The 17,945-nt window shown below is 30.4% G+C and overlaps 2 protein-coding genes across 2 annotated transcripts; both read left to right on the top strand.

Moving 5' to 3' along the window:
- Window positions 1-4,883: 4,883 nt before the first annotated feature.
- LOC131624891 (uncharacterized) lies at window positions 4,884-5,309 on the top strand. The gene has a single exon (XM_058895812.1). The coding sequence runs from the start codon at window positions 4,884-4,886 to the stop codon at window positions 5,307-5,309; it is 426 nt and encodes a 141-aa protein (XP_058751795.1).
- A 222-nt stretch (window positions 5,310-5,531) lies between these two features.
- Window positions 5,532-6,257, top strand: LOC131624890 (uncharacterized). Its single transcript, XM_058895811.1, has one exon. The coding sequence runs from the start codon at window positions 5,532-5,534 to the stop codon at window positions 6,255-6,257; it is 726 nt and encodes a 241-aa protein (XP_058751794.1).
- The last annotated feature ends 11,688 nt before the right edge of the window (window positions 6,258-17,945 follow it).

Genomic DNA, 17,945 nt, shown 5'->3' with positions numbered 1-17,945 from the left:
TGTACAATCTCACAAATATATGCAATTAAGATCATCTCTACCATCTTAACTTTCCACATATCACAATAATTCAACTCTATGAATTATCCACCAATTGTACACAACATTCACAACACACACACATCATTCACATATGAGAGGCCAATTAATCAATTACGATTCACACAATCCAATTAACACTAGTAATCATACTATCTCATGTTAATTCTCATTTTTGTCAATTATACATGAACACACATTTTCAACATCAAGCAATTAGTCATTAGAATTAATGCTAACCAACTAACCATAAAGAATCAATATCAAAACAACATCATTGGCATGACAATATATATTTCTCAACATACATATTCAAGCCAAAACACAATTACAAACAATTTCTCAAAATACCGTAATTTACCGATAAACCGAATAATTGGTCCAAGTCCAAGTATATTCCAATCACATAGACTTATTGGAATCAATTCAACTAATAATTTAACTATCCAATTAATAATTAAACTATATTAATTTCAATTCAACTATTATATTTCTATTCCATTATTTTCCAATTCTATAACAAAACCCATTATTTCACTATCAATGGTTTACTCACAACAAACATAACAATCTAATACACATAGATTATCAATTGCACACAACTTATCACATTTATATCATCACATTCCAACAAATCATCAAATACCCAAAATTGCAACATAGAAGAACATGGATATCAAAGTATAGAATTAAACCCACTATAACATACTATCATACAACCCTTTAGCATGAAAGAACCCCACCCTTACCTTGGCAAATATGAAATCTTTCACCATAGCTCTAAACTTTTCTCCAAAATAAATCCTTCAAACATAATTTGGAGACACACCTAAAAACCAGTTCGGAAATCAGCTTATCAGACGAACTTAAAATCCTCAAAATCAAAATCGCTCCGGTCAGAACTTACCTCTATGAGTCAGGAACGTTGTGTCAAAACCACGCGACGATCCAACGGTTGGATTGAGAGATACATCCATTTTGCTAAGGTGACTCAATGCTGAAACTTGCTGCGAAAATGAGGTTTCTTCTAGCTTTTCTCTTCCACCATTGTTCTCTTCCCTTTTGCCTCTTTTCTCTTCTTCCTATCTTTTCCCCCAAATGAAAATAGTAACCTCTAAAACCCTAACCTTCTCTTACTATCTCACTTATGTCAATTGGGCTTAACCCACCAATCCATCCATTATGTTTCTATCACTTATGCCCATTTAGTTATATCTCTATAATAACTCAATTAAGTCAAACAACACAAACACTCACATAATTAAATACTTAAATAATTATTATATCACATAATAACTAAATAAATAAGTTATTATTAAAAACACCAAACAATATAATTACTAATATAATTAATAAAAATATTAATAAAAATCGGGATGTTACAGGACATCTGTTTAATCTCTGATAGGCACGCTTCCATTGAGAGTGCTTATAATAATCCAGCAAACGGATGGCATGACCCGCCATCAAAACACGTCTATTGTATTCGCCACATCGCCCAGAACTTCATGCGGGAGATCAAAGACAGACATCTCAGGAAGGCCCTGGTCAATGCTGGTTATGCATTAACCCAACCCACATTCCAGCATTATCGGAGTGAGATTGCACTGACAAATCCAGATGTAGGAAGTTGGATAGATAACCTTTCTAGGGAGAAATGGACTAGGGCTTATGACCAAGGCGTGCGATGGGGCCATATGACGACAAATCTGGTGGAATCAATGAATGGAGTTTTCAAAGGCATTCGTATCCTTCCTATCACAGCACTAGTGGAGGCAACCTACTTTAGGATGGCTTCGCTATTCTCAACGAGAGGCAGGAAATGGGGTGATGTTAGACAATCTGGTCAACTGTTAAGTGATAGTTGCATGAAATTTATGCAACAATAATCGGCAAAAGCAAACACTCATCAAGTAACTTCTTTCGACCGGTTCAACCGCACGTTCAGTGTGCGCGAAACAATTGACCACAATGAGGGTTTGCCAAGACAACAGTATAGGGTTCTGCTGGATGAAGACTGGTGCGACTGTGGAAGGTTTCAAGCTTTTCGTATGCCTTGCTCACATGTCATAGCTGCATGTGCGTTTGCGCACCGCGACGCAAAATCACTACTGTCTCCAATTTATAAGACTCAGACATTGCTTCGAGTTTACAGTGTTGCGTTTCCAGTGGTAGCCAAGGAGGATTACTGGCCTGAGTATGATGGGGAGGTAGTTTGGCATAACGACGCAATGCGGCGAAAGAAAAAGGGTCGTCCCAATAGTGCACGGATTAGAACCGAAATGGACGTCCACGACAAAATGGAAAGAAAATGTAGCATTTGTCGTCAGGTGGGGCACAATAGAAAAAGATGCCCAAATCGTGGCTCGACCTCGTCGCAAGTTTAATCTACTCTGTATTTTTTTACGACAATGTATCAATTTTGCATGCAACTCTTGTAACCTTTCCTCAGTCTTTCATCAATAAATTGTGCTTTAGTAAAAAACCAAAATCGACGATGCAAACATTATTTTAGGGTTAATAAGAATTTTACAAACTCGATTTATCAGACGTTTTTACGAAAATAAAAGACCGGAAATAAAAACTTTGCGCAAAAATACCCGAAACGGGTTAATTTTGAAAAAAAAAAGGCACAACACATAGGAGCCAAATGAAATGGCGCCTATGTGTTGCATGAGGAGTGCATGCGCCATTTGGTTTGGCTAACATGCATGTGCCCTAATTTCTTCATCATTTGCGCCATTTGGAATGGCATGTAGGGTACATTTGTGCCATTTCATTTGGCGCATTCACTTATTTTTCAACCCAAACCTAGACAGTTTGGTAAATACGCCGAAAACATAGTTTTTTTGGTAATTTTTTTATTAAACATGGTTATTTAAATTTTTTTTCAAGTAGAAAATTGTAACGTATATTCAATAAAAAAAAAGTTACAGTAATATTTTTTTTGGAATAAGTTAAAATGTAGAAGATGGAAAGTTTTTATTCTCTCTTTAGAAATCTTTAATTCATTATTATTGCACTTAATTGAATTAAAAAATCAATAAAAAATGTTTAACAGTTACATTTAAATTTATTCTTATTAAATATTTTTGTTAAACTTTTATGTGACTGTTAAATGTTATATATTCTAATTGTTAAATGTTAAATTTATTCTTAAAAAAATGTAACCGTTGGATTAATTTTTTTATATTCTACAAAAAAAAAATCTCCACTTTTATAATCTTTATTTTTACAATAAGAATGAATTAAAATAAAATTTAATAAATTTATTGATATTGCATCATCACAAAGCTTCTCATTTTAAACTTAATCTCTAATAAATTGACCATATTATTTTAATAATCATTATAAAATAATCTGCAATCAATAATTTATTTATAAAATTATAATTATTTATCTATTAGTCCTATCATGATAATAATTCTAATTTTCTTGTTGACATTGCATCATAAATAAAAATCGATAATTTATTTATAAAATTATAATTATTTATCTATTAGCCCTATCATGATAATATATTATTTATTTTATTTCTTCTTGATTGTAAATTATTTATAAAAAATATTTATTTATATAAATTAATAATTATTTTGTTTAATATTTATTTATTTCTTCTTAATTAATATATATTAAAATTGTATTCAGATTTTTTTTATATTTTTTACTACTGCAAAATAGATAAGTAATTACGATTTTTACAAATAATATAATTTTTAATCATAGTAGCTGAATATTATATTATATTATATTATATTTATTATTATAAATATAATTATTTTAATATTTATTATTAGATCATTATTTATTATTAATATTTTTATTATTTAGTTTATTATTATTTTTGTTAGTATTATTATTTTATTATTTTGATTATTTTAATTATAATTATTATGTTTATTATTATTATTGTTTATTTTATTTCCTATTTATTATAAATTATTTATATAAAATATTTATTTATATACATTAATATTTATTTGTTAATTTTTTTTAATATTTAGTAATTTCCTCTTAATTAATATATATTAAAATTGTATTCAGATTTTTTTTTATATTTTCTACTAATGCAAAATGGATAAGTAATGATAATTTTTATAAATAATATAATTTTAAATTATAATAAATATGTTGTCATGATGACAACCTTGGACACAATCCTAACCCTAATTCTTAGGTGACATCATATTAGAATCATAATGCTTATGTGACATCATATTAAAATTTAGAATTTTTATCACTCTTATTTTAATTCTTCACACCAACTCCAATTCGATGCCACAATCTACTTAATATAAATATTAAATAAATGATAATAATATAATAATATTAAACCATCACTATTAACAATAATAATAATATAATAATATTAAACCATCACTATTAATAATAATAAAATAATATCTAACTAATAATAATAGTAAAATAGTACTAATAATATAATAACCGACCACCATAACTATAAATAATAATAATAATAATAATAATAATAATAATAGTAATAATAATAATATATTCAATTACCACTATTATATCTTAATATCCTAATTATCTTTCTTTTATACAAAAAATCTTTAATTCTTAATTTATAATATAATATCTAGCTAATAATAATAGTAAAATAATAATAATAAATATACATTTATTTATATACATTAATATATATTTGTTAATTTTGTTTAATATTTAGTAATTTCCTCTTAATTAATATATATTAAAATTGTATTCAGATTTTTTTTTTTATTTTCTACTAATGCAAAATGAATAAGTAATGATAATTTTTATAAAGAATATAAAGAATATAAAGATTTTTTTTTTTATATTTTCTACTTTTTGTTATCATGATGGAATACCTTCATAGATTGTTGTACAAGATGCAATTGGATCCTGGTTTCAAACATCATAACAGATGCAAAGCTGTTCACTTAACCCATATCTCTTTTGCAGATGATGTTTTAATGTTCTCAAGAGGTGATATTGTCTCTGTGCAGATGGTGATGAAAGTGATGCAAACCTTCTCTCAATCTACAGGGCTTGTGGTGAATCCTAGGAAGTGTAGGATCTTCTTTGGGGGAGTTGACTTGGACACCAAGATGAGATTGAAATCTGTGACAACCTTTCAGGAGGGAGAGATGCCTTTCAAATATCTTGGGGTCCCTATGACCAGTAGGAGATTGGACCTACACCACTATATGCCATTGATTGACAAAATTGTGGGTAGAATTACTCATTGGAGTAGTAAGCTTCTTAGCTATGCAGAGAAAATTTAGCTTGTAAAGAGTGTCTGCTTTGCCACTGCTAATCATTGGCTACAATGCCTCCCTCTCCCAAAGCATGTTATCCACCATATTAATGTTGTTTGCAGGTCTTTTGTGTGGACTGGTGGGGCTACTATTAGTCGAAAGAGCCCTGTGGCTTGGCACAATGTTTGTAAACCTAGGAAGGCAGGTGGACTAAACATTGTGGATTTACAGGTGTGGAATTCAATTACCATGATGAAGTTACTCTGGAATATTCAGAAAAAGAAAGATAACCTTTGGGTTAGATGGATTGATAGTTATTATATAAAGGGGCATGATGTTATGCTTATGGAGGCAAAGGAGCAACATTCCTGGATTTTCAAAGCAATTCTGCAACAGAGAGTGGTGGCTAATGGCTTGCAGGGCTGGATCCAATGGCAAACATATAGTACCAGACTTGTATACAAGCAAGTGATGAAAGTTCATGGCCAAGCTCCTTGGTATAGGTTGTTTTGTAGGAATAGTGCACGGCCTCAAGCCCTCTTCATCTTGTGGACTGCGTGTCATGGCAAGCTGGCCACGAGAAATAGATTGTTCTGGTTTGGGATGGTGGATTATACCACTTGCTGTTTTTGTTTGCAAGAAGAAACTATGGAGCACCTGCTTTTTGAATGCCTTGAGACTAAGACCATTTGGAAGCAGGTTTTACTGTGGCTGAATTGTCAACATGAACCTCTTACTTGGAATCAGGAAATGATGTGGTTAATTCAGAATTGCAGAGGAAAGTCTATACGATCGGACATGCTAAAGCTGGCCATTGCGGAAACAGTTTATGGCATTTGGATGTATAGGAATTCGGTTAGCTTTGGGAAAGATGTAGATAGATTGACAATTGGAACAAAAATTATAGACATTATAGTTTATAGAGGGTGGGTTAAATTGAAGCTAAGGCCTCACATTGCTAGATTGGTGTTATAGTCTGAAATTTGATGGGCTGGATCCATTAGGATCGCTTTGTACTTTTGGTTTTTTGAATTAATATACAAGTCATTTGATTCAAAAAAAGAATATAATTTTAAATTATAGTAGATGAATATAGCTAATATATTATATTTATATTTATTATTATAAATATAATTATTTAAATATTTATTATTAGATGGATATTATATCATTATTTATTATTAATATTTTATTATTTTGTTTATTATTATTGTTATTATTATTATTATTTTAATTATAATTATATGTTTATTATTATTTTGTTTGTTATTATGGTTATAATTATTGTTTATTTAATTTCTTCTTGATTATAATTTATTTATATAAAATATTTATTTATATACACTAATATTTATTATGTTAATTTTGTTTAATATTTATTAATTTCCTCTTAATTATTTTTATTATTATTGTTATTATTATTATTATTTTAATTATAATTATTATGATTATTATTATCATTATTATTTTGTTTAGTATTATTATTATTTTTATTTATTTTTAATATAGGGACAAATTAGTAAAAATAAAATTTCCATGTGAAATCCAAAAAAAAAGTTTTAAACCATATATTCTCTAGATATTTTTTAAAATCATATTATTTTACTATTATTATTAGCTAGATATTATATTATTATTATTAATAGTGGTTGTGGTTTAATATTATTATAATTATTTTATTATTATTATTATTTATTTTAATATTATTAGTAATTATGGTATTGAATTGGAGTTTGTGTGAAGAATTAAAAAAAGAGTGATAGAAATTCTAAATTCTAATATGATGCCATGTAAGCATTAGAATTCTAATATGTTGCCACATTGGATTTAGGGTTAGGGTTGTGTTCAAGGTTGTTATCATGACAACCTTGAATTTATATTAAGTAGATTTTAATGAATTAATTACACTGATTTTTATTAATTAAAAAAATTAGTGTGATTGGTATGAAAAATAAAAAAAATTAATATAAATAATGATAGAAAGTGATAACTATAACAGTTATAAATAATGATGGAAAGATAATTAATGTGGCGTAACTCATAACTTTTCAAATAATGGGAATAAAAAATCGTAACTCATAGCATATCAATAGTTGTTTTTTATTTTAGAGAATACATTAATATAATATTGCTAAAGATGATTTTGATAATATTGCTAGAAAAAATAGTTGTATATAAAATATATAAAATCTAAAATTATACCATATAATATAAGTATTATGGTTAGAGTTGTGTTCAAGGTTGTCATCATGAAAACTTTAGATTTAGATTAAGTAGAAGTAGATAGATAAAAAAATATAAATAGATAAAATTAAGTATTATATATTCTCAAAATATAAATATATTAAGATAGAGTTTTATAACAATGATATAATTATATCAATTTTAGTAATATATTTTATTTAGAAAATTTATGAGAATGACACATTATGTTTTTGCTAGGGTTTGGTCTAGGGTTGTCATCATGACAATCTTAAACTTATATTAAGTAGATTAAGATTAAGATAAGATTATTATTAGAGAATTTCTTTATCCACCCCCTTATCTTCTTGGTGACTCCTGGTGAAAACCCCAAAATGTCCCTTATTTCGGAGATGCATTTTTGAAGTGCAAAAAAATGCTATTTTCGGAGATGCATCTCCGAGAACGCCTTTTTTTTCAAAATTTGTCTTATTTCGGAAATGCATTTCCGAAAACAGGATTTCGGAAGTGAATTTCCGAAATACTGCGCGTTTTGCAGATTAAGCAAAACAGCCTCTCCCCCCAATTCATTTACCCTAAATCAATTTCAAACTCAACCTCAAAGAGATTTTCTGCAAACCAACTTCCAAGGCTACATCAAAGGCTCCATCTACTTGCTCTACTACATTCAAAAGCTTCTCAATCACTTCAATTTGTAAGTTTCTTAATCTTTAGATCCATGATTGAAATGCATGTTAGGGTTGTTAGAAATTATAAAAATTATATAGGGGTAGATTGATAGTAGTATTTAGGTTGTTTAGAAGCATTATAACATGTTTGAACTACTGATTTTGGGGTCTGCCATGAAAGCTGCAGAAATGGAGTTCGCAGGGGTATTTTGGAAGTTCATTTCCGAAAACACCTCCCTCACCAGTTTCAGAAATGAACTTTTGAAAATGTGTCCAAAAGTGGTTTTTTTAATTGTTTCGCATTTTTATGGATTTCAATTGTTTCAGGAATATGGCAGGCAACCCAGCACGTATCAGACAGGGGAGAGAGACACAGACAGCGTCGACTAGACGCGAGCGTGCGGCGCAGCTTGCATCGACGCAGGGACGGGGTGGAGTACGAGCACCCGTACATACTGATGAGCCTGGATCCTCGTCTCGATCGAGGAGTCGGCTGGCTAGGGTATCTTCTTCCCGTCAGGAGGAGGTATGGGAGGAGGAGGAGGCATTTAGATACCAGGAGGTGGAGGAGGAGGTATCGGATGTTGACCCTCCGCACGGGGAGGAGGAGGAGGAGGAGGAGGGCTACCCGGGAGGGCCCAATGACACGTCTGTGCTGATTTTCTACCACGAGCACGTCGCTCTACGTGTCTGGGAGGGAGAGGTATTTTTTATGATTTTTCCGACTTTGTTATTTTTGGTCTCTTTAAACCAGATGCGCAGTGGTTTAATGATGCGGTGACAGCTTTAGGGCTAGGTGAGTTGTGCAAGACCGGGTATACCACCATCAGCCACGGCATGCAGAGGGCCTTTGTGGAGCGGTGGCATAGAGAGACGTCTTCTTTCCACTTACCGGTTGGGGAGATGACGATCACCTTGCACGATGTGCAGTGTCTTCTCCACTTGCCGATTAGGGGGATGCTGCTGAACCATTCCAGGATCCAGAGGGTCGATGCGATTGACTAGATGACGATCTATCTGGGTATGGAGCCAGATATGGCTGATTTTGAGTGTCGGACGACAAATGCGCCTCATATCTGGTTCTCCACATTGAGTGATTATTACGAGCACCACTTGGTGGCGGCGGTCGAATCCGAGGAAGCGGAGAACGGCCTATTTATGGAGTATCACCATGCCTGCGCTCTCCGGTGCTGGTTCATGTTTTTGGTAGGCACTGCACTCTTTGTGGATAAGAGTGCAAGATACCTCGACGTGACCTACCTCCGCTACTTCATGGACTTGACTACCGTTCACCAGTGGAACTAGGGGTCAGCTATTCTGGTATACCTATATCAGAAGTTGAATGAGGCCTCCAACTGGAGGACCAGGCAGTTGACCGGATCCGCCACACTCCTGACGGTACGTTTCATTTTAATTGTTTCACATTTATTTATGGTTAGTATTTATTTTTAATACATTATCGTGTTTGTGTTTCAGGACTGCATCATCTCCTACTTCCCCCGCATCCACGGCTTCCACATTGATCCTGCGTACAAGGACGCCATGCCTAGGGCCGCCCGATACGTTCTCCAAAGAAGGAACAATGCAGTGGGACCATATCGTGGGTACCTCGACCGCACAGCTCACGATGACATTATTTGGAGGCCATTCAATGACTACATTGTTGTTGTCGCATTTGACCGCATCTCGTTATATTCTGGATGGTTGGCATGCGGGACCAACACCATGGTGAGGTATCTCCCTGAGCGGTGCATGCGGCAGTTTGGATTTGTGCAGATGATATCCAGGTCACCTTTTGAGGCTGCTCCCGACACATTTACCCGAGTGGAGCTCACTGACATATTTGCGGATTGGGAGCGTCATGTGGTCCCGGAGGAGTATCGTCGCATGCATGTCACTCAGGACTAGCACAGTGTGGAGGGGTATGTCACATGGTTCTATCGGGTGTCACATCCTCTGATGACACCCGACGCTCCCGGCCCTCCTAGACCAGCATACGAGGAGGTCTTGGAGAACCAGCAGGCCGAGGATGACCATGCCATTGATCTCCTGCCGATATGCCAGCGGATAGAGCTGCTTGGGCGGGACGCGTTGGAGCGAGGTATCATTGATCAAGGCGGTCCAGAGGCAGTCGCCGTGGTGGAGAGGATGGTCGGTGATGCGGGCTATGCGGCGGCATATAGGAGGCAGAGGAGGTCCCAGGGAGTGAGGGTTAGGCATACCCAGTAGGGGTTCAGGTTTATTTTTCTTGTATTCGGATTGTATTTCGCACACTATTACTCGTTTTGTGTATATATATATATATGTTATTTGGATTTTATAAATCATATTAGTATTTTATGTTGATATGTCGTTTATTTTGTTCGGCGTTTTCATTTAATTAAAAATACGGGACTGTTAAGAAAAACATTAAAAAAACACAATTTCTGCATAATTCGGAAGTGCATTTCCGAAACCCTCCAAAATGTGAAAAAATGTGTTTTCGAAAGTGCATCTCTGAAAACACTCCCCATTTGGTGTTTTCGAAAGTGCACTTTCGAAGTCTGGGAAAATTTAGAAAAAAAATATTTCAGAGATGCATCTCCGAAGCAGGGGCAAGTTGAGGTTTTCGCTGGGGTCACCCCATAGGGAGGTGGATAAAGAAATTTTCTAAATATTAATAGTAGTATCAAATATTATATTATTATTATTATTTATTTATTATTATTTATTTTTAATATAAGGTCAATTTTATAAATAGCACATTAGAGTTTTTGTTAAGAATGTCTATCATGATGACACGTGGCTAGGGTTGCCATTATGACAACCTTCCATTTATATAGATTAAGATTAAAATTAAGATTAAGATAATCCTAGTTATTCAAAGGGCACATTTGATTGCAAGTTTAAATTGTAGATCAAATATGTAAAATAAAGTGTTACTTTCTAAGTGTTAAAATTATACACACACTCACAAAAGATTTTTCAAAACTTCATTTCTTTTTGTCTTCTTTTTATAAACTCTTTGAAATTAGTCGAAAATCTTTGTAAACTAAGCATAATCAATTATGGTGTGTTTGTGATCGATCATGAGGCGTATCATGTTTAGTAATCAATTATGAATACGCAATAATCGATTATGGATAAGATCTAGCAAACTTTTCTTTTTTGTTTGTGCATAAATAATTAATTATAGATTGAGTTTTTTTTTCTTTCAAAATTTTCTTATTTGCTTAAATTTCTCACTAGTCTTGTGTTTATTTGAAAACACAAGTATTTTGAAAAACTCATTCTCTTCTAATTTCACATTGCTCCTAAAATTTCATATACACACCTAAAATTTTCATATACACTTAATATAATTATATAATTATAGTGCTTCGAGAGTAACTCTGTACTAGCAACTTGTGTAATTTAATGTTGTTATTTATGATCTTTAATTGTAAAAAGGTGAAAATATTCTCTTAATCTTGATCTAATATCATACTAGTATATCTACCCGTGCGAGGCACGGGATAAAAAAATTTATGTTAAAAACATTTTATAATTACTTATAATTTATCAATAAAGTTATATTAACATTATAATCTATCTTTGTTATTAGTTGCACACAAATTTTTTTTATCAATAGTAAACTATATTTTATTTATAAAAATATTTATTACTTAAAAATTTAATTTATTTACCTATAAAACAATTTTTTATTTTTTAATTATGATGCTAATTTAAAAAGAACAGATTTTGTTAATTTTTTTGTAAGTTACCAAAAAAATCATGTAGTCTTTAAATATATAATATCAATTAAGAAATTAAAACGAAAATCTTTTTTAAAGTTGCTCGATACGAAATAAATAAATAAGATCTCATTTTAAAGACGACCTTCATTTCTGAGAAACAATCTATATGAAATCAATTTTAATTTAGAAAATTTATATATTTATAGATTTTTGTGAATAAAATGATAAAGATTAGAATCAAATTAAGGAAATTAAAAGTTTAATAATTTATAGTATCTTATGATTTGAAGAGATTTAGGGTGTGTTTGGTTCGGGGTAGATGGAGGGGAGGGGAGGGGAGGGAATATTTCTAATTAAATGTGTTTGGTTCAAATTTTATGAGGGAAGGGGAGGGGAGGGGAGGGAAGCAAATCCCCTCCAAAACACACTTTTTGCGTTCCCCCAGATCGGGGGGATTTGGAGGGGAGGGGAGGTAATCTGAACATTGATATTTTAAAACTTATTATAATTACTATAATATCCTCATTTTTATTATAATTACTATAATTACTATAATATCCTCTTGTTAGAATTAAATAAAACAATTATGATTTTTTGTGGTAAAAATAAAAGCATTAATTTTTTTAAAGCAAAAGTTCTAGAAATTTTCCTATTTAGTTTTCTAAGATACTATTTTTTATTTGACACTCATACTATTATAATGATTCAATATGTAACTAAGTTATTAATTTCCTACGTATATTTGTTATTTTATTTTTAATTATTATTTTCTAGATATGATATTTGATTGTGAATATTTTAATAATATTTAATTATGAGTAAACAAAATAAATAAGAGATCAATTTAATTTAATAGTGTCTTTAGTTAAATAAAATTTTACATGTCATCTATTCTATTTTAATTAATTTAATCGTTAGGTTGTTGATTCTTTTTTCCATCTTGTTCCATTGGTAAATATTGTGGAAACTGATGATATATCAAAAGCATGAGATATGGACTAAATATTGATCCAAAGTTAAAAGCCAAGTGTCAAGAGGACATATCTATTTTTATCCCAAAATCATAAGTTGCAAAGTAAATGGTTGCAGTACTATGAAAATCATGAAAAGTTTATCAATGAAGACTGCTGCCAAAAATATTATTGTATACTTGAACAATTGTGTTTTCTAAGATACTATTGGTTTTAACATTTTACTGAAATTGATATTTGGCCTTTTAGTAAATCTTTTGGATCCAAAAGACAAAGAAATAGAACATGTCATTGTATGACATTAATTTGCCTTACACTGTCTAATAATGCTTATAAAATATACTCATTATACAAATATACTAATAATTATTATTAGTTGCATTTCATGATATTATAATGATATTTTATACTAATTGTGTCAACAACAACTTTTTGTGATTACTGTTTCTTAGGAGATCAAAAGTTTTGCAGTAAATTTGTTTTACAAATTAGTAAAAAAATAAATTCAGAAATTGGGATGGGTAGAATGGTAAGTTAGAAGTGAAAGTAGATTTATAAGTTGCATGGAACTTCAGACTTCTATTTATATTGAATAAAGATTACATTATAAATTTATTAAGTCTTTTACACATTTGAAATTAGTTAGAATTAAAGGACAAAAACAAAATAGAGTAAAATTGTAGAATCTAAGCATAACATTCATTAGAATAAAAAATTTTAGGGGCGGATCATATAAATCTCAGATTCTATAATCCACTAATATATAAATTCTTCAACACAATAGTATTCACTCATTTCTCACAATAATGCTTAACAATACATCACTCTTGAATATTTATATCATGTTACTTTAAATATTGAACATTGGTTAATTGAAATCATATTCTAGTTTATGCAGACAATGAAGTTAACATAACTACTCAAAGAAAAAGATATGTCACTTTCCATATGAACTGATTTTTACAGTAACAAAGTTATCATCTATTAAGCTCAAGAGAACAATTTTGTTCTTTCCAGATTCAAGTGTAATAGAGATGTCCACTTTGACTTTAGCGTTTCCGCTATTTCCTACTCCACTCCTTCAAAGAAAGTTCTCAGTAATAACATATCAAATTTTCATTAAATGATGCATGAAATACTTTATTGAAGTAAATAAAGATAACTGCAAAGTATTCCATTTATAAGAGCATGAAGGGATTCAAAGTGAAGAATAGGTTAACCACCAACAATATCTTCAACAACATGGCTTCAAAACAAATTGAAAAAAGGTTAACATGGCCAAGGAATAACATTTATCTAGATAAAGCTATCTCAACCTTGGAATCCTTTAGACCTTAAAAAGATTAACTATTAATAAATACCTTAATAAGCATCAGCCTTTCAAATACTGAACGGTTCACTAATCCAACTCCATCTCGAGCTTGAACTTCCTGAAGAATCGACCTCTTCTTATAAAGTAGTAACACATTTTATATTTAAACAATAATACAATCAAGACACAATCTTATGAAAACAAACAGTCAAGTAGGTCGAATGTTGAAATCAACATGATCAGGATAGCTCTATCAAGAAATTAAACTATCCTGTAAAACAGAACCACGTGATAAGAATATATCGACCTGTTATTTTATCATTTACGATAAAGAAATATAACCCATTAAAACATAAACTGCATAAAAATTTGTGGATAACTAAAAGGAGAAAACATAACATTGAATTAGGTGCATTTGCTTGCTGGAACATAACCCACTTAAAACATAACATGCTGCAAAACTATATGAGCTTCTCCTTTATTATTTAACAATTCAGTTCCAGCCAGATCTAGATTCTCTTTGAAGCCTATTGATAAACTTTCGTACGACATTCAAGTGTCAAGCAATAGCGGAGGGCATTGTGTTATCCATGAAATGTTTAAATCAATAATTTGGATTGTACTTGTTTTTAAAGTAAAACAAAATCAACAAATTTCCCAAAAGGCTATAAACTATGCCACTTCGAATAGTAGAAAGTTGGTTATATTTTGTTAGAACATAGAACCATACATTCTACAATAATTTGTTACGCAAGCAAAATATCACAGTATTGCTCAGAAACTTATAGGATCAAATTGAAATAAATTATAAAATGCAGCATGTATAAAAATTTACAATTGCTCAAAAACGTATAAGGGTGCTTATGAGGCTGCTAGGATGCATAAGATTAGATGCAGGGACTGATTTAGGGCTTATTAAAAAAATTACACCTTAAAATAAGTGATTGATAAATATTCCAACTCAAATTGATCTAGAAAAGAAGTGGAAAAGAAAGGAAACCCATCAATATGATTTGATAAAAGATCACTTATATGTTCAACTTACCATATTGGTCCAATGAGAAGCTTGTTCAACTTACCATGTTGGTCTAATGAGATGCTCACTTTTAGTTTTGTTTTAGAAATAGCTAATATAACTGGACCTGAGATTTAAATCCATTGAGATTATATGTAGTTCCCAAAACCAAATTTATGGTGACAGAAGAAGTGTTAACCCGAGTACTTTGATACTTCTTTTGAGCTTCAACAAAGCTACTTCCAAGAACATGTTCAACCCAATCTTCCACTGCTTTTTTATTGTTTGATAACCAAGCAGCTGCAAGTATCTGTAACAACACCTCAAAATCAATTTCCATCACATAATCCAAAATCAAAATGGCTTAAAAACCACTTTTCAAAGAGCAACACCTCAAAATCAATTTCCATCACATAATCCAAAATCAAAACGGCTTAAAAACCACTTTTCAAAGAGTATTGCAATCAGTCCACCTATTTTTAGTATATTTTATCAGATTACCCATAATTGTTGCTAATACTCACATAATACCACCCCACAATTTATATACATTACTTGTAACTAAATTTGTAATTGAATTTAAGAAAACCAAAATCAATTCGAACAATAGAAATCATATATTTAAACATGTAACTTGAAAAAGTGAAGTTATAGTTTTTCCAAAAGGTTATCAGTAAACTTAACTCAATCTTCATCCTTGTTAAACTTGTTACCTGTTCATATTTCCAAAGTCAGCTAAAAACAAAGAAAATTAACAAATGGCAGAAAAAGTGTGAAAAAGAATTGCTTACAAATCCTGCTGCAACGATTGCAAAATCCCATTGAGATTCAGCAGAAAATGAATCTTGAAGTTGTGTGTGTTGGTATATAAAACGGTGCTTTCAACGTTTCTGCAATTGGAAGAATCGAAAGAAGTGTGAAATGGGAGAATAAATTGTTCCTATTTATATTACTTGGAAGTGTAAAATCAACAGAAATTGAAAAAAAAAACCTGGAAAATTGAAGAAATGACATTGATGATTAGAAATTAATAGAAGAGAAATTAGAATTTAAGGGTTTGCACTGAGAAACCCGTTTAAAAGTGAACCGAAAAAGTTGTTGATTGTGTTCACATATGGAATTCTAGGGTTTGTATTGAGAACCCCAATTTGGACGTGAACAAACGCCTTGGTTATTCTCAATGATTCGCTTGTTTTAAGAAACCAAAATGGGAGAAGAATCGGCAGAGAATTTGTTTGTTTCCAAGGCCTAAATTAATTAATTATTAATAATGAATAATAAATTTAAAATTAAAATAATAAAAATATAGTTAGAAACGATTGAAATAATTAAATAAAATTTTAAAAAATAATTAAAGATAATTATAGGAAGGTTACTATTAATAGCAAGTTTTAAAATGGTAAGCACTCTAATTGATTGACAAATGGCAAACTTGCCAAATAACTCCTTTTGCTTTATTATATTTAATGATGATGATGATGTTAGAATTAAATAAAACAATTATGATTTTTTGTGGTAAAAATAAAAGCATTAATTTTTTTAAAGCAAAAGTTCTAGAAATTTTCCTATTTAGTTTTCTAAGATACTATTTTTTATTTGACACTCATACTATTATAATGATTCAATATGTAACTAAGTTATTAATTTCCTACGTATATTTGTTATTTTATTTTTAATTATTATTTTCTAGATATGATATTTGATTGTGAATATTTTAATAATATTTAATTATGAGTAAACAAAATAAATAAGAGATCAATTTAATTTAATAGTGTCTTTAGTTAAATAAAATTTTACATGTCATCTATTCTATTTTAATTAATTTAATCGTTAGGTTGTTGATTCTTTTTTCCATCTTGTTCCATTGGTAAATATTGTGGAAACTGATGATATATCAAAAGCATGAGATATGGACTAAATATTGATCCAAAGTTAAAAGCCAAGTGTCAAGAGGACATATCTATTTTTATCCCAAAATCATAAGTTGCAAAGTAAATGGTTGCAGTACTATGAAAATCATGAAAAGTTTATCAATGAAGACTGCTGCCAAAAATATTATTGTATACTTGAACAATTGTGTTTTCTAAGATACTATTGGTTTTAACATTTTACTGAAATTGATATTTGGCCTTTTAGTAAATCTTTTGGATCCAAAAGACAGAGAAATAGAACATGTCATTGTATGACATTAATTTGCCTTACACTGTCTAATAATGCTTATAAAATATACTCATTATACAAATATACTAATAATTATTATTAGTTGCATTTCATGATATTATAATGATATTTTATACTAATTGTGTCAACAACAACTTTTTGTGATTACTGTTTCTTAGGAGATCAAAAGTTTTGCAGTAAATTTGTTTTACAAATTAGTAAAAAAATAAATTCAGAAATTGGGATGGGTAGAATGGTAAGTTAGAAGTGAAAGTAGATTTATAAGTTGCATGGAACTTCAGACTTCTATTTATATTGAATAAAGATTACATTATAAATTTATTAAGTCTTTTACACATTTGAAATTAGTTCGAATTAAAGGACAAAAACAAAATAGAGTAAAATTGTAGAATCTAAGCATAACATTCATTAGAATAAAAAATTTTAGGGGCGGATCATATAAATCTCAGATTCTATAATCCACTAATATATAAATTCTTCAACACAATAGTATTCACTCATTTCTCACAATAATGCTTAACAATACATCACTCTTGAATATTTATGTCATGTTACTTTAAATATTGAACATTGGTTAATTGAAATCATATTCTAGTTT

The sequence above is a fragment of the Vicia villosa genome, unplaced genomic scaffold, assembly GCF_029867415.1.
Source record: "Vicia villosa cultivar HV-30 ecotype Madison, WI unplaced genomic scaffold, Vvil1.0 ctg.000168F_1_1, whole genome shotgun sequence".
In the NCBI taxonomy this organism is placed as follows: Eukaryota; Viridiplantae; Streptophyta; class Magnoliopsida; order Fabales; family Fabaceae; genus Vicia; species Vicia villosa.
The sequence above is the reverse complement of the archived record's forward strand: the minus strand, read 5'-3'. Positions and strand labels throughout refer to the sequence as shown.

Coding starts and splice junctions, on each gene's coding strand:
- LOC131624891 (XM_058895812.1), top strand. CDS start 4,884: ATGGAATACCTTCATAGATTGTTGTACAAGATGCAATTGGATCCTGGT.
- LOC131624890 (XM_058895811.1), top strand. CDS start 5,532: ATGATGAAGTTACTCTGGAATATTCAGAAAAAGAAAGATAACCTTTGG.